The sequence below is a fragment of the Artemia franciscana genome, chromosome 17 (genome assembly GCF_032884065.1).
Source record: "Artemia franciscana chromosome 17, ASM3288406v1, whole genome shotgun sequence".
Taxonomy (NCBI): Eukaryota; Metazoa; Arthropoda; class Branchiopoda; order Anostraca; family Artemiidae; genus Artemia; species Artemia franciscana.
Genome location: NC_088879.1, coordinates 6,211,294 through 6,230,205, shown reverse-complemented (window position 1 = coordinate 6,230,205; position 18,912 = coordinate 6,211,294). Strand labels below are relative to the sequence as shown.

The 18,912-nt window shown below is 34.3% G+C and overlaps 1 protein-coding gene across 4 annotated transcripts in view; it reads left to right on the top strand.

The window, feature by feature from the left end:
* LOC136037746 (talin-1-like) overlaps nucleotides 1-18,912 on the top strand; it is a 206,399-nt gene that overhangs the window by 56,831 nt on the left and 130,656 nt on the right. For 3 of the 4 annotated variants that reach the window (XM_065720530.1, XM_065720532.1, XM_065720531.1), the window contains exons 2-3: nucleotides 11,944-12,095; nucleotides 17,728-17,825. In XM_065720530.1, coding sequence (XP_065576602.1) covers nucleotides 11,960-12,095; nucleotides 17,728-17,825 — 234 coding nt within the window. In that variant the 5' untranslated portion in view covers nucleotides 11,944-11,959. Of the gene's footprint in view, nucleotides 1-6,175; nucleotides 6,631-11,943; nucleotides 12,096-17,727; nucleotides 17,826-18,912 lie in introns of those variants that run through there. The other variant, XM_065720533.1, reaches the window with a different exon arrangement.

Here is an 18,912-nt window from a genome sequence, read left to right as displayed (position 1 = left end):
GAGAAATGACGTCTAATTATTTCCATAAGGGCCTGACATGTGTACATCTATTTAGTAAAGCCTAACTGTTTTGATCACATAACCCGTAGCTAAAGATCGGTACCCGAACCACATGACCCCTGAATCACGAAGGCCGTTTAGTTAGAATAAATAGCTCTTTTGTAATTACTAAAAGTACTTTAGCGTAAAGGGTGAGGTATTGACAAGGGGAATAGCCCGTAGTTATTTCTTTTTGTTTCTAGTTTTAATACTTTCAGTTAAAAAAAACTTGTTTCTTATATTAATTTCTTATTGTTTTTTTAAATTATGCTGGAAAATCCAGCACTCCTTCATGGATATCCTCTTCCCCCATGCTAAATTCTTCCATAGATAGATACTACCACGTTATGCATGGAACGAGCTTCATCTTTTATATTTTTTATGAACGTCTTGAATAATTGAGAATTGACGATACTTTTAAAGAAAATACCCGTCCCACTACCATATTGTCTTGTATACAATAATTGTTTCTTATTGATCAGCATTTATTATAGACAAATTTTATTTATTAATTCTATTACTTTTTTCAAATCTCAAACTTTTTCGATATTCTTTCCTTTCAGATCAATTTAATCGATTTTTTTAAATTATGTTTCTTCGTCAGTTATGTTCATAGTTCTGGCATTCCGAGTAAAGCCACACAGAAAGTGGAAGTTACAAAACAGTAGTTTTTGGAGGTAGGGAGGAACCCCATGGTTACGATTAAAAAAGAAAAAAAAATTGTATAATGAGGAGGCGTGTGGTTGTGTCGAAGAGTGAAGTGGGAGCCGTACTGCGTGTTAGTGAAGAATGTTTTATGTTTATGGGTCTCAACGTGAGTTTTGTCACAGAGCAGTGTACTTTAAGTTTAGTTATTTCCTTTTTTTAATTAAACCCGATTGAATCTTGAACCTTGTTTAATGGACTGCATCCAAGGCAGCACGCACAAACGGCTATTGCAAATCTCAGTTTTTTTGCACATTATGGGCCTATTTCCATCATTCTAGCTGCTACTAGCAGTTTTCTTTCAGCTTACAGAAACAGAATAGTGGACAAACACATTTGTTCTTAACATTTCCTGGTAAAGTTTTAATTGGACGGAAAATTCAAAATCGGACCTCTCAACTGTAGATAGAGATTTGAATAGCATTTCGAACTTCAAAACAACTGCAAAAGGTCAATAAAAAAACAATAATAGACGTGATTTTTATTGTTTAATTATCTGGCTGTTTAACGTTGTTAGTAAGACTGTTTCCTCGTCTCTGCGAACCGAATAAAAAATTATAGGAACTGCAATTTACATTTTTAGAAGAAGGCTTGTAAATGTCCTATTTTAACATTCCAATCCATTAGCGCTCAAATTAAATTTAATTTCTTTCTTCGAAGTTGTAGGCCAGTTTTGTCACATGAAAAAAATTGTTTGACACATTATTACGAATAATTTTCTCTTGATTCACTAAAACAAATTTTTGTTAGCGTCTAGCCGCAACATATTAATTGTGTAAAATTTGAAAACAAGATCTTAAAATAGCCTTTCGAAAGAAGCATGAAAAGGGCAATACGAAATAATGAAAAGAAAAGTTACCCTTGATTATTTCTTGAGGAAAGAAATTTGCAAATTTAATGCTTTTAATTTCGCGCTAAGAATCCCTTAGCAATTTTTTGCGAAGACCAAGGCCATATTCAGGATTTTTCTTCGGGAGGGGGGAGTTTAAACAAAAACATTAAGTGCTTTAAAAATCCATCGAAAATCTGATTTTTTTTTTGCATTTTATTAGGTTTTTACGAGTCGCACAAACATTTTTTGGTGGGTAAACCACCTTCCTCCCCCTAGACATGGCCTTCCCGAAGACGCTCTGGATTGTTAGGCACTTTCCCAAACATTTTTCAGGTAGCTCGCGGAAACAATTCTTAGCATACTTGTTTCTAACCGTTTTTTTTTGTCAGGAAACGCCTTGCATTTTTGATTTTGGACGGACAAGAATATCGGTACTAATTAATTTTCGGAAAAATACTGAAACCAGCTCTTTAAGATGTAAATCCTTTGGAGTGTATTCATTGCTCTTAGATGAAGAGAAGCAGATGTTTTGGCAGTGTTTATATTTCTTCGGGGAGTTTGGCAAAGATCTCCTCGTTGTAAACGTGTTTTCTTCTCATTTAATTTGTTAGTCATTAAGTTGGATGATTACGTTTTCTTGTACTTTTTTATTCAAGCTCTTGGCAACAGTAATTACAATACTTAAATTGTTGAGGTGTGAAGATCGATAGTCCGTGCTGAATGAAAGATATTCAGCGAGTTAAGATCGTTCATGTGAATCTTGAGAACGCCCTCTTATTTCGTGATTTATTTTATATATATATATATATATATATATATATATATATATATATATATATATATATATATATATATATATATATATATATATGTATATTCCTTCAGGTGAATACACGCAGAATTTTGAATTACAGACTTCATACTACGAGAGGGCACCAGGATTTTGGGAATGCCTGGGCGGGGCAAGGCCCAATATCGGCTGGGAACCACTGCTTCAAGGACACCCCTTAGTAAGATTGGAAATTTACAACTTAAATATTCACCTTTCGTCCTCCTTTTGCCCCTTTCCCAATTTTTTTCTTATTGGGGTGATCACTTCAAACAAGTTTCCTAATAAAATGAAAGTAAGAATTGAGCAAAACAGGGCTACTACTGCTAACTGATAGGGGATAGAGTCCAGAATGGCATAGACAAATTAGAAACGCTTCACCCGATCTGGATGACTGATTTAAACAATAATTATCCACACATGTCTTAACAAACATAAAACTAGAAAAGAAATAAATCTTGTTGGAGTGACTCATTCTACAAAATAAATTGTCATTTCCCCTCTGATATCTATCAAACCCTAGTGAATCTTTTCTATCTTAGTCCTAGATCAAAAAACTGAAAACGAAAACCACTTGGGAAGACGCAAATAGGGCAATTCATTACCATTCCAATAGATACAATCGCTTTTGAATTGAACAATCAGAGCTTGGATAGACACTAGAGATGCTAATCAATTCATTGTTGAAATAGAGGAGGCATTGTGATCGAACTGACAGGAGGCTAATAAAAATTGCATATTCGTCTTTTGTTCGTGTGCGCTTTGGTTTTATACAATGTCATATTTTGATTCTATATGGATGTTTTCATGGATCTTTTGTGATATAGTGGATTGTAATCTAGTGTTGAATCCTTAATCTTTCGTAATAGCTCAAAAAGTGGTATATAATACAGCTGGCACCTACGCAGGGGGGGCCTTTGCTCCCCCCCCCGAAATTTTGTGAAATGTTTAATTTTTCCATGGTTTCTTGGGATTTCTGGCAAAAGTAGGACATTTATTAAGAATCTAGATACATGTGTGAAGCCTTTTTTTTGGGATTTTAGAGCATGCAGTTATCCGGTCAAGTCACTGCCCAATTATTAACCCATTTTCTGTCTAACATTTTACCCTCTTTGAATTAATTAGCGATTGTACTTTTTTTTTTACGTTTTTTTTTGTAAAGAGAGTTTGCTTTCCACAACGAAATAGAATTATCCTTGATATTAGGGTGTTTATCCCCCTTTTTCAGGATAAAGTACAGCTTTTGATGGATCAATTTTGGAAACTATCATTTTTCACTAAAATCGACGTTTTCGCAATAGAAGAACCCCCCCCCACAGCACCCATATTGCACTGTTAACCCTAAAATGTCCCTTTAAGTGGGATATAATAGATAAATCACTGGTTCTAAATCGCTATGAACATAACCTGAGCCTAAAACGTACTTTTGAGGCTTTAGTCTTCTTTCCCCCATCCGCTACAATACTACAGATTAAAGTTATTCTGTATTTTCCGATATGCGTACTTTTTGCATTTATTTAGTTACTAAATAAAAAAGAGCTACTTTATATCTGCTGTTTCAAATGTTTTGCCCCCCCCCCGAAAAAAAATTCTGCGTACGTGCCTGTAATACAGCATAAGTTTTACATCAAAAACCAAGAAATTAACCACTTAGGTTTCTTTTTTTATTCTTAACATGTTCTTTGTTGAAGTATTATTTTGACATCTGAGAGACAATAGGCCTACTCATTTTGAAATCAGAAGGACCAATTTTCAACTATTTTTGTAAGCAAGAGAAGAAAAGGTAAAATAGATTTTGTCAAAAGTAAAACTTCTAAAGAGCGACTATTCACTGTCAGAAACTTTTTTCTTTGATTTTTTCGCCTTTCTTAGGGGGTGGTGAGCGTGGTCGACACGTATTACGATTATTATAAAACCGCAACTCTTCGGTATCGCTATTTTGGACGCTTGCGCACTGTTAAGTGCCTGGGCATGCATGGTGGGTATTAAAAATTGTACCGTCTGTCTCAAATTTGGACCCATAGTATCATGGAATGGCTTTGATTGAATGAAACTGATCACCTGATATCACTTTCAACTAATCAGAGACCTTTTCCACTGATGCAGAGTTTGAAAGAATAAGTGTTATTTTGTGCCTTTAGTCAAAGCATTACTGACAACCAATGACAACCACTCCTTCTCGAGTAAAACCGACATTCCAGGCTACTGTTGGCTCAAGTTTGAGACAGATGGTCCCAGACTTGAGACCGATGGTTTAAATTTGAAACAAGTGGCTGAAATAGCGACAGGGGTTTACGAAAATAAGACTGGCGGACCACGTTCAACGCCCTGTTTCTGAATTGGAGAAATTGATGAAATTGTACAGTTTCATCAGAAAATGTTCCGAAATCTGTTTACTTTTGTTCTTACTGTTTCTTTTTCTTCTAGATGTAGGTTTTGTAATTCTATTACGTTCACAATAGGCTTTGGCTGTTCAAAACTGGTGATTTTTTTTCCCTATGGATACTAGATCTTACCTCAATAGACATAGCAGATAGAAAAGTTTAACAACGCGTTTGTTGCAATATTGTATTGCTAGCATTGGTTGAGTTCATTCATTCATTTTTCCTCTTATATAAAAAAAAACTACTATCAGCTACTAAAGTGTTTAGAAAGGAATCACACATCAAAATAGGCCTAAAACCACTGAAGTTTCACGAATCATCTATAAGTTGCATAAAATCGATTTTACCGATAGACTGGTTCTTTTTATCGACATGTCCTTAAATATCTGGACTGGTCCTCAAATATCAACATTCCGGTAAAAACTGGTAAAATTATGTTGCGAAGATTTTCACGTTGATGAAAATAAAACTTTCCATCGTCAAAAACCTTTTTTTTTACCAAAAAAGCTATTGCCAAACCTCCCATTCTAAGAACTGTCATCAAACTTTTTCAAAAGATGTACCAGCCATTAAATGAAGATAAAAATAAACTGCTTCCACTAATACTAATAACGATTCATTGCACCACTTAGCCACCTGAAGCCAATATAACTGCGCACTTTCCTCTTCCATCCCAATGTATTCAAAACATCACCCTACCCCATCCCTCCTTTAAATCCCCCTTTTGAGCTCTTAATATCCCATTTGGCAATGGCAAGCTTTTTGTTGGAACTCGAGTGGATGACCAAACGTACAAAAAATTGTGTTTTTCAAGATCCTTTTAAGAAAATACCCATAATAATGAATTGAATGAAGCATATACCGTACGTCTTTGATGTAGGACACAGGCCGTGTCCAGGTATAACCCTAACCCCTCCCCGCGAAATTTTTGTACGACTTGTAGAAACGGAATAAAAGTGCATATAAACACATTTTGAATTCATATTTTGAAGTTTTTTGTAATCTCCCCCCTCTTTCCACCCACCTGAACAAAAGTGCTGAATATGCCCTCGTGCATGACAATCGTGTAATTAAGATAAACCACTTACTCCATTCAGCTTACCTGATCTTTTATTTTCTCCGTCTGCGCATTAGTAACGCTATTCACGGTTGATTTCCTTTTATTTTGTTAACCCGTCCGGATTTGGAAGCGAACTTTATTAAGGACATTGATTGTACAAAAAACTAGCTTTATGTGCCTGGGCTATCAAGCTTTAAATTTGGAAGTTGGATGAGGTACCTATTTCTTTTTCAGAGTAATTTTGGATAAGTACCAAGTGGCTGCCTAATTTATTCTTTAAGATACTGTCGACTGCCTTTAGGTTCAGTCTGGCCATTCAGGATTTGGAAGAAGTTGGAAAACTTCTTACTTTTCCGATGGGGATCCATTTATATTCGTCAGCATTTCCTTGAATGTTGCAATATTTCTTGTAGATGTTGGCATGGTTTACGACTATCTTGGGTCATTCAGATTCGGTCTCCCGTAGCTAATCTGAAGACTAGGCATTTGGAGCGAAAACATTTATTTCTTGAGAAGGGGATCGATATGAGGCGGAATTCAGAGTCCAATAGACGATTACTGTCTCTATTTGTCAATGTCGACTCCGCCCATTTTAGTACTTTTCTAGCCAGTCAGTACAAGTTCTTTCGCGCATATCCCCCCATCCTTGTCTTGTCTTGGAGAATTACTTCTTAATAGGGAATCAGTTTAGTTTCCAGACTTGCCGGAGCCTTCCGGATTGCGCTAGCCCGGATGAAGACAGCTTTTGTTTGGCTTTTTTTTAGGCTTTCTTTTCTTTCGGGTAAGTTTAGCTTAAAATTTATTTTCAATAACACTTAAGACTGCCCTGTTTCTGTATAGCGATGAATATGGAATATGTGGCGGCATTATCGATTCAATAATAAAAATCTGCCAATGGAATTGGAGTTAGGCTATAACCTCTTGTACAATAGCTTAGCACTATGTTCCAGGAACTGCGGCAGCATGCCGACGTCGGAAATGAATGGATACATTTATACATGAAAGTTTCCAAAAAAAAAAAAAAAAAAAAAAAACAGCTTATACTAGATACTACTTGATTTCAAAATTTTTAATGGTAGAATTTTGTCAATGAGTAGTTGGAAAAGAATGAAAAAAAGAAATCGAGTTAATTATTAGTGTGGCGACATATTTTCTAGATAGTTCGCACTTTTTGTCGCATAATCTCTCTAACACAGATGACTTGCTTTTTGTGGACAAGTAGAATGTATGGCTAAAATTTATAGAATGTAGTGTAAACTCAGACCAGCTACTTATTGTATTAAATAAAAAAACAAGTTTTTTTTTAAACTGAAAGTAAGGAGCGATATTAAAACTTAAAACGAACAGAAATTACTCCGTATATGAAAGGGGCTGTTCCCTCATCAACACCCCGCTCTTTACGCTAAAGTTTGACTCTTTCTCTCAACTCTAATTTTTAAAACAGTAAAAAACTTTAGCATAAAGAGCGGGGTGTTGAGGGGGGAACAGCCCCTTTCATATACGGAGTAATTTCTGTTCGTTTTCAGTTTTAATGTAGATCCATACTTTCAGTTAAAACAATCTTGTTTTTTTATTTAATTTTTGAACGTTTTGAAGTAATGCATGTTTTGATTTTGGCTCTCCGCACATGAATAATTAAAACGAAATTTGCATATTAATTTATTTTTCTGGCTAAATGGCTTTCTCATAGTTTTGATCGGCAACTAGGGAACTAGAACATTAATTTTTTACGAACGTTTTTATTAGTAAAAATATACGTAACTTACGAATTAACTTACGTAACGAACTTCTATATTCGTACGTTTTTACTGCGTATGTGAGGGGGTTCACCCCTTGTCAATATTTCGCTCTTTACACTAAAGCTTAAATTTTGTCCCAATTCCTTAAGAATGACTCCTGAATCACAAAGGCCGTAGAATAAATAGTTGACATTACTAAAAATACTTTAGCGTAAAGAGCGAGGTATTAGGAGGAGGTGAACCTCTCACATGCGTAATAATTTCTTTTCGTTTTAAGTTTTAATGTTGCTCCTTACTTTCAGTTGAAAAAACTTTTTCATATTTTTTTTCATTTTTTTTAAATGCTTGAAAATTCTGTACCCCCTCCCCTCAACACCTCCTCCCCAACCGAAAATTCCCCTGAAAAGTCTGTACACTTCCCAATAACCATTACTATATGTAAACACTGGTCAAAGTATGTAACTTGCAGCCCCTCCCACGGGGACTGTGGGGGAGTAAGTCGTCCCAAAAGACATAGTTATTAGGTTTTTCGACTATGCTGAATAAAATGGCTATCACAGAATTTTAATCCGGTGACTTTGGAAAAAAATGAGCATGGGAGGGGGCCTAGGTGCCCTCCAATTTTCGGTCACTTAAAAAGGGCACTAGAACTTTTAATTTCCGTCAGAATGAGCCCTTTCGCGACATTTTAGGACCACTGGGTCGATGTGATCACCCCTGGAAAAAAAAAACAACAAACAAACACGCATCCGTGATGTGTCTTGTGGTATAAAATACAAAATTCCACATTTTTGTAGATAGGAGCTTGAAACTTCTACTATGGGGTTCTCTGATACGCTGAATCTGATAATTTGATTTTTGTTAAGATTCTATCACTTTTAAGGGGTGTTCCCCCTATTTTCTAAAATAAGACAAATTTTCTCAGGCTTATAATTTTCGATGGGTAAGACTAAACTTGATGAAACTTATATGTTTAAAATCACCATAAAAATACGATTCTTTTGATATAGTTATTGGTGTCAAAATTCCGTTTTTTAGAGTTTCGGTTACTATTGAGCCGGGTCGCTCCTCACTACAGTTCGTTACCACGAACTGTTTGAAAAGAATTTTTCACGTCAAAGAGTTGCCGGCTACAAATGCGTGTTGACGTTGCGGAATCAGTATAGCCATCCAGAATAGAGGTGTGTTCAAACGACAAAGTGCAGGCTTCAGAAATGTCAAAGCGAATAGATCTAAGAGGAAACAACTTAACATTAACCCGGCTAATCGGGAGACAGGATTTATGAGTTCGCCAGTTAACAATTTTTCCCCCTTATATTTGTACAAATATCTTATAAATAAATATATGACAGTCTTAAGCCATATTGTGCAGCTTGCATCTATGAAGGTTTTTTGAATTGGCATATGGTGGATATAGAATTAATATTTTAGAGGGGGTACCAATGAAACTAGGGCACCTCAGTTGTTTTTTGCCGCTGCACCCCTTTAATTTCTGCACCTTTTACCTTCTGCGGGGAATGCAGCTTTTATCAATTGCCCCTTCCCTAGATTTTTATAAACACTTTTTCGGTATTTTCATTGAAAATATCTTTTCTTTCCTTATAAAAGTAAAAAACCCCGTCCGCTTTAATTTCCGTGGATTAATGCCGTAGCTGAGTAGATGAGTAGTACCACCGGAAAAATCATCTTCCCTCTTAGAAAGAAAAACATTCATTAGCGAATGTAAAGTCAAGTTCTGACAGAAGACGAAAATGAACACCCCCCCCCCTCACTTAAGCCGTTTCCTTAGAAAAAACTAGCTGTGCTACTTTCTCCTATTTCCTATAAATATTGCCTCTTTCAGCCAGAGGCGTGCATTATTATTTTATTTAATTTTTTTTTTTACTAAGATTTTTTGTAAGCATGTTAGCACATAAATAGCTTCACTCTTCATAGATGGTTTGAAAAATGAGCTGTAAAGATAGCACCAATTTTCCAAACTAAAGTCAGTTAGTTGCGGAAATACTTGAAAAGTACTTGACTTTATGTGGCTCTGGAGGGGCAAGAGCCCTTTTCGAAGTTTCTACGAGGCAGGGTGGTTATATTCAGATAAGTTTAGAGTGAATAAGCCTTATAATGCTTAAACACTTAAAAGTAATAGTGGGTTGTTATGTTTGCCTTAATTTGCAACCCTACTAATGAATAACAGTTGACGCTGATAGAGATGATTAAAATATTAAGATAATTAAGATAATTCCCTTGTCAGGACTGTTCTGCGCCAAACAAAACTTAAGTACGCTGTTTTGAGGCTAAAGGATCCTGAACAGACAACCTTTCATAAAATGCTCTTCCAAGACGTATATGCTGAACAAGGTGGAACATTAGGAATTTGCTTTCTGGTTTTGGGTTTTAGGTTTCTGGTTTTAGGTTTTAGGGGTTTCTGGTTTTAGGTATTTGGTTTCTGGTTTTAGGGGACTTTTTCTCTAGCAGTTGCTGGCAAAGACTGAAAATTTTAACTACAGCTGCAACTTTTGAAAATAACAACACATTTACAAATGTATTAAAATCGTTAGTTAAATATTGTACATGGCGTAAATCTATTTTGAAACCTGGTTTTAGGGTAATTTCTTTTGCCCTGAAATCGTATTTTTTATAAATTATATTCTTTTCTCTTATTTTTGCCATCTCAATTCCGTGAATCTAAAAATCCTTGGAAGTTATTTATCGAGAACGTGCATCTTCTTATATTTTAAAACGTCATCTTTAAAAATATTAAATTTGTTTTTAAAATGGAAATGCGATTAGTACTGAATTTATGACATTAGCTATATTTTATAGAGAGGATGGGGCTCGTTGTGTGGAGTTGGAACTTAGTGCTGTAGAATTCGAAAAACACTTCAATTTTTTTTTTTATTTTGAAAATATCTTCACTACCTTGAGTTGAATCGTTCGGTCCAGACAGTACTATTGTATAAAATTTAGCGTAAACAAAAAGAGTAAAAACGTTTCTCATATCCTGATACTTAAGAAAACTGAGAAGGCAACCAACACTTTCAAACCATACATATTTTGGGCAAATAATGGGGCAGCTGCCCACTTCAGTTTTTCTGACAACTGACACTAAATTCTTTTTATTTTACATTTTACAACCCTATGGTATATCTTGTCCCTCTAGATTTCGAGGTCTAAAACTGCTACTACTCTTTACTTTCATTTGAATTTTTTTTTCTATCTAAGGCTAGTATAAAATTACGTTTATGAAAATTGAAATAGGAGATAAATGCTCATGAGTCCTTTAGAATCCTTTTAAGTGTTTTATGGGGACCTCAGCCTCCCAATTTTCTTAGAGATGAGTACGGTTGCACAGACCAGTTGTATATTGTACATTGCCGGTGTGCATTGATAATGCACAGCGGCGGAGGGGGAGGGGTGGCTGCAAATTGATTATAATCTCGTGTATATTTCCTCAACCGTTGTAAATTGACATGTTGCCCCTTTCCAGCAGACCAAACGAACCGATTTAGGCTACCTTGTGTATTTGGTCCTTCATGATCATCTGTACTCGGATGGTTAGGACTGATTCTTCTGAAGTAAACTTAAATCTTTTTTTTTTGTTTTGTACTTTCTTCTTCTCTGGCTACAGACCCCTGAAAAGGTATTCCCTCTCTTGGTCCATGATGGATTTGTCATCTTATACCTGAAATACACAGTTTAGATATCAATATACAGTTATGAAAACTCGATTTATTTTTGGGACACAGTGCGCGGTAGCGATCCTAGCGGCTGGAGACAGGAAACTGTTATTGGTATCTAATTGGTAACAGGAAACTGGTATTGGTATCTAAGCTGTGTATGCAACAAAACAAAATTGCGTTCCCGCCTATGGTGTTGTAGTACGATCTATGCGTCGGAGCGCGGGCTTGGAGGAGAACTCTGTACCAAAAGCTTCTCATGGGCAACATAGGAGTTTTCATAACTGTATTGGTATCTAAGCTGTGGTGAAATACAACTATCAAAAAGGAAATTGAAACTTCACGAGGGATGGTAAAGAGGGAAGCTTCGAGTAGATTGGAGTTCAGAAAATATGAAGCTGCGTTGTCAGCTTAGGGCTCCAGTGAGTTGTTGTCAGTAGTATCAGTAATAAAGAGATTGCGGAGTTAAAGGAAATATTTATTCATTTATGTTTACAGCTTCAGGCTAATAGTAATCAAATACACTCTTTATTTGTGAAGATGTTTATGAGAGAAACCCCTTCAACCTTTGACTGAGTCCTATCATTCATAAATAAGTATAGTTTTGATAAAGTTGAGCATAATAATGCGTTGCAGAATTTCCATTTTATTCATATTGTAAAATAAAAAAACTTTGCTTTTCAGATTGTAAAATATAAAGATGTCGTCGCTGTCGCTGAAAATAGGTATAATAGAGAAAAATGTAGTGAAAACTATTGTTTTCGACCCTTCAACAACTATTTATGACGCCTGCAGAATTATACGTGAAAAAAATTCAGAGCTTCCTCTCGGACCACGTAAGTTTTGTCCCTACGTATAATTTTGGTCTTTACTGGTCTATACTTAGAACACTACAGCTATAAACACTATAGTTATACTATATACTACGGTACACTATAGGTGTCCTACTACATTACATATTATACTACACTATAGGCCTACAGCTGTAAACACTTTCTCTGTGGCTGTTCAGAACAAAACTGAATAACTTTACTTCTTTTTAAAATTTTTCAGGTATAAAATTTAAAATCATAATATATTATATTTTGTACTATAATTTTATATTATTTTTTTAACTTAGTTAAATTTTGTATTCTATACTAGATTTATACGGTGTTATATACGGTATATTATATTATAAAATATGTAAAAAATATTATATTTTACTGTATAATATATAAACATAAATATATTATATTTGTCTTGTATTATATTGGCTGTTTTTTATTGGCTAAGCGGAAATTTATTCAACCAAATATTTCTTGGCTGTGTCTGTGGCTGTTCAGAACAAAACTGAATAACTTGACTTCTTTTTAAAATTTTTCAAGCATAAAACTTAATATTTGTAGCATATTACATTTTGTACTATAATTTTGTATTAATTTTTTTAATTAATCAAATTTTGCATTATATAATAGATCTGTACGGTGTAATACATAGTATATTATATTATATCTTATATTAAAATTATTATATTTTACTGTATAATATATAAATATAATTATATTATATTTGTTTCGTATTATATTTTTTTTTATTGGCTAAGTGGAAATTTATTCAACCATATATGTCCCAAAAGCATTAGATAGGGAATTCAATTTTTAACGAAAGGGACCTCCCCACGCAGTTATGTTTTTTTGATAATATCTAAAAAAAAATAAAAAAAATTAAAAAAAAAAGAAACATGTGCTAAAATACGCAAAATTAAACTGAAAACATGGCTAATTCCCATGTGTTTTTCTATTTCTTGATTTTGTCAGTGTTGGTTCAATTTGTAGGTATAAGTTGAAACAAGAGTGATACATAGCAAAAAGCATTAGAAATATATGGTTTTGGCTGTATATACAAGCCTAGGCCTATAATGGAAGCAGTTTCAAAATGTGTTAGCTATAATTTTCTACATTTTATGACATAAGAAATGTTAGTTCAGCTACTTTTTTGCTATATTGGAAAGGGGTTAGGTTAAGGAAACAAAACTTTCAGGCATAAGTCTCTATAGACTAAAGTAGGCTACTAGGTGTAGTTCTCTTTGGGTATCGAAAAATTGGCAAGGTTTGAATTTTTACGGACGAAAAGAGGTGTCAGATTTAGCTAATTATTTGTGCTTATTCATTTTTGCAGTTTATAAGGCAACCAATGTCGTATTTACGGAGGGATAAGGGAGTCCCCCCCCAATGTTTGTCTGACTTGTAAAAACATAACAAAAATACATTTAGAGATATTTGATGTGTTTTTTAAAGTTGTTTGTAAAACCCCCTGAAAAAAAATACTCCCCTCTTAAGAGAAAAAATCCTGGTATAGACCTGGTGGCAACGCTGACGAAACTGGTACCACCTTGCGGGGCCGTATCCTGGATGTTTGTTCGTGGGGGTTGGTTGCAAAAAAAAACAACACACTTTAAAAAACGCACGAAAAAATGTTTTTATGCATTTTCATTAGTCAGACAAACATGTCGGGGGAGGGGTCAAACCCCATAGCCCCTCCCCTGAATACGGTCTTACCGCCTTTAAAAAATCTTCGTAATTCAAAACAATCAGAAGAAAAACATCAAGTCCCGATTTTTTTCGGGAAAATTGGTATCCTGGGATATTATGTATATATATATATATATATATATATATATATATATATATATATATATATATATATATATATATATATATATATATATATATGTATATATATATATGTATATATATATATATATATATATATATATATATATATATATATATATATATATATATATATATATATATATATATATATATATATATACATATATATATACATATATATATATATATATATATATATATATATATATATATATATATATATACATATATATATATATATATATATATATATATATATATATATATATATATATATATATATATATATATATATATATATATATATATATATATATATATATATATATATATATATATATATATATATATATATATATATATATATATATATATATATATATATATATATATATATATATATATTCAGAGTGATTTTTCAGGTGTGAGTAGATCTATAGGTCCAGGGCAGCAAAAAATTGGTTATATTTTGATGTACTCATTACTTTAAGGAATGCTCTATGAGCAAAATATTCTTATTTCTTACCTATATTTATGGGGATTGGTGGATTAATACATATAATTTCCCAGACAAGGATTAAGGAACTTTCCGATTTTCTCGCTTTAGGTTTGTTTTTAAGTTTTGCATGCCGGCAAGATTTCTCTATTGTATTTCTCAAGATTAAGTGTTTCTTGTTTTTAATTGAAGTTACGAACGGAGTTAAATGGGATTAAATAATTTATTGTCTGTATTTCCTGGGTTTTTGATGACCCTTAACCTCGGGTGAAAACTCTTGATGGCAGTCGTGTTGTAAATTCCTAATGATATGGTGTTTCAGTTTTTAACCCTCCTACTTTTTATTTTATACCAGCAATAAGTGTTGTGTATAATCTTATTATTTTTACGATAATCAATTGCGGGAAGATCTTGTGTGTCAAACTTAATAAACCTATTTTTTTGACGTATTATCAGCGGTAAATGGCTATTATTCTGATTAGATATTTTTGTTCAGAATGTTTTTGTCAGAGGTATTGCTGTTTAAAATTTTATTGCTAATATTATTATTATTGCTATTATTGTTATTATTATTATTTTCACGGGCGAAATCACAGAAATGAGTCGAGGCTCAGGCGACAAAGTTGAGGCCCGTTGCCTCCATACAAAATAGCACCAATAGCCACTGGGTTATTTTTACCACATCGAAAATGGTATTTTGAGATAGGGCTGGTCGCTGGTCCATTTTCTTTTTAATAGAAGAACCTTCCTTGCTAGTGTCAAGTTGTCCACCACTTTTCCTCTATCCCTTAACTCCGCCTGCCAGCGTCAAACTGCCCTGGGGAGGCATAACTTGTTCCTTAAGAGAGAGACGAGAGACATCCACCACTCGTCCATCGGCGGCTAGCACTTGATCCTCAGAACCGGTAAAAACTACTGACAATACTAATAGACGGCTTCCACCTGCCAGCTTCAAAATGCACTGGGGAGGCATCACTTATTCCTTAAGAGAGACGAGAGACATCCACCACTCGTCCATAGGTGGCTAGCACTTGATCCTCAGAACCGGTAAAAGCTACTGACAATACTAATAGACGGCTTCCACCTGCCAGCTTCAAACTGCACTGGGGAGGCATCACTTGTTCCTTAAGAGAGAGACGAGATACATCCACCACTCGTCCTTAGGTGGCTAGCACTTGATCCTCAGAACCGGTACAAGCTACTGACAATACTAATAGACGGCTCCTGTTTGTGCCAGCTACCCCCTGGGACGCCACGAGGGGGATTGTCACCACTACAACCTTCATCCAGGTATGGGGAGGAGAGAGGTATTTTGGTCTGTAAACATGTATTAATGCTAAGGATAAATAAGAAACAAATTCGTTTTTATATTATAAACTTGATTGTGAATAGAAAGGGCCTATGGACTGCAACCTTGACATGATGGGTAACAACCACCTTATTTGAGTTCTTGACCTTAATGGGACTGTTCCCCACCTTAATCATTACTGTTTCATCCTTGTGGGTTCTTTGGTAAAACAACTTTAGAGATTTGGTTTTCGTGTGCGTCCCAAGGACAAGTCTAAGCCTTTCTTTTGTGACATACGTATGTCAGGCTCGAACCGTTCCGTTCGAATTTGGGAAACAAATGCACTATGAAAAACCCAGCCCTGCCGACCCTGCAAATAATCCAGTATTAGATACATGATTAAATTCTCAAGTTCTGTCTAATGTCCATTTCCTAGATAAAAGTAGAAACTTTTTTTTTTTTTTTTTTTTTTTTTTTTTTTTTTTTTTTTTTTTTTTTTTTTTTTTTTTTTTTTTTTTGGTTACAAGGTTTTATTAATACTAGACATATGAAGTGATTCTTGGACCCTCGTAGGTCCGTTGTCAAAGTTGCCTGCTTACTTAGCAGGGGGTTCTGGGTTAGACTCCCCTCGATACGAAGTTTTTTTTTCAAATTTCTATTTATTTTTATTACGATCTAGATTCTTTATTTTCTATAAACCTACTGCTTTAATTTTCATCAAAAGAACAAAATATTTATGTCATTGGATTCACAAGTTGCAAAAGTATCCAGAACCTAGCCAGTTTTGCGATATTAATAAGAGCTATTCATGAGAAACGGTCAAAAATTGCTTCATAAATTGAATGATTTTTTTTTTTATTTTGGCAAAAAAAAGATGAAAAACATTTCAAAAGTGTAATTCCACAAGTGGATAATGCTGAAATTTAACCATGAAATAATAGCAACATTAATTAAAACCATTTAATTAATTAAAACCATTGGATTGCCAGTTAATTACCGCACCAAAAACTGCGTAAAATAAAGGTTAATTAACACACCAAAAACTTGCATTAGAAACGTAATGCTTACGGTCGCAGGTCTAATTGTTTTTGTTGTTGTTTTAATTAAGCAGTGGTCATGTATGCTCACCGGATGTACAGCACTGGACTTAGGTATCCATTTCTAGGTTCTTTTTCCTTTGTGTCCAAAATTTTGTGTGTCTTAAATTAATTTCAGTTAATAACCAATTTATTTAAACTAATAAATTCCATTCATAAATATTAGTACTGGGCAGGCACTCCTGCTCCTAAAATCATGCTTCAGCAATAAGGTCATGTACCAGTCACCGGTGGGTAAAAACATGGTTTTGACTTGAGATAAAGATAGCTTTAAAATTTAAAGAACTAAAATTTATAACTAAATTTTAAATTTATAACTTTAAAATTTATAACTAAAATTTAAAGAAATATATACCAAAGTAAAGCACAAACATCCATGCACACATACAGGATTTTCTTTCGGGGAAGGAGGAAATATCACACCGTGCTTAACCACGCCCACCAACCGTAGGTTGGTGGGCACCCCGCAAATCTATTTATAACCACGCCCACCCCGCAAATCTATTGATGCCTTTGTCTGGGGGAAGGAGATCTCATACTACTACCATTAACAACAAATCACTGAAGTGCTAAGCTGTCTGAGGTTGACACAGATGCGCACGCTCCTCCTCTACCCCAATCTATTTAAAGCTTTGTTCTTAACCCTCTTCTGTTATATTTTTAATTTTTTTTACATCCTTCCCTATGTGCAGGTCTTATGTAATGGATTAAGGGCTTTAAGAATATTGTATAAGTTGTTAAAACTCATTAGAGTCTGGTTTGTAAGGTCTTTTTTTATTCAGTTGTATCTACAAGGTTATATTAATAAATTTTCGCAATTTCTGTGCTTAGTTTTGTTTGCAATAAAAAAAAATTGGTCCAATTAACATATTTTATAAAAAAAAATGGTCCAGTTAACATATTTTAAAGTCAGCTCCTTTTTTTTTATAGCCAAAGACTATAGTTTATTTCTACCAGATGAAGACCCAAGAAAAGGGGTATGGCTTGAACCAATCAGAAGCCTTGGGTACTACCTGCTCAAAAGTGGAGTAAGTTACTGTTTAAATAATTATTAAATTACATAGACTGGTAAGGATTTAATGATTTACGGCGCCTTAATAAGCTTATTTTTTTTACTTTTTTGTTCCAGTGTTGTACAATCAATGGTGATCGCCTGTACGAATTTCCACCCAAACTCTTCATAAGAAGTAAGAAAAGCCAGCAGACGCTAAGTGAGAGTAACTCTGGTCCTCGGAATTGTGTTAAAATTTGCGTGGATATCTGCAAAGACAGGCGTTCACTTCTAAATTTGTTATGAATAAATAATTTGTTATAAATCGTTAAGTTTTTTTTTTCGGAAGCTTTTTACGCTTGATCAGAGCTTGAATACCCGTCTCCTTTCCACAGTCTTAAAATCCAGCTGTCGAATTACCTTAGCGGAAAGAGCGAGGTAATGAGGAGGGGGCAGCCCCCGTCATAATCGAAATAATTTCCGTTCGGTTTAAGTTTTAATGCTGCTCCTTACTTTCAGTGGAAAAACTAATTTTTTTATTTAATTTCTGATCATTTTTCAAATGATTCCGGGAAATCTGCCTCCTCCCTCCATGGAAAATTTCCACCACATAAACTTTCTCCATGTAACATTGCTCCCAATTAAAATCTCTTCTTTCTTTCTTCTTTCACAAAATGAATGGGCTCAAAGAAATTTGTTTATCTTAAGAAAATCTTATCAAACAGTTTGTTTACTTTTGAGTTGCTTGCTTATGATTATTGTAGTGATGATTATGATGGTTTATGAATTTTTACGTTACTCTAGCGTGAAAGACCGGACTTAAGGTAACGTAACTTGATCACTTAGCATAGAAAATTACGTACGTAATTTGAACGGCCACTTAAGTGGCTTAGAACATGTGCATTCAGTTTTAATGGCTGCTATTAAACCGGGGTAGAATTTGTATTTGGAAGGGCGAATCTGAAGTTTTAACTGATCAGACATTGCTATCAAGGCCTGTATTCAGAAATTCCTTCCGAGGGGAGAGGGGCGAAAAAAAAAAACGAACAAAACGTAAAAATGATATACAAAATTTCAGGATACTGAATTGAATTGAATTTATTTATAACCCGTTATAATACACA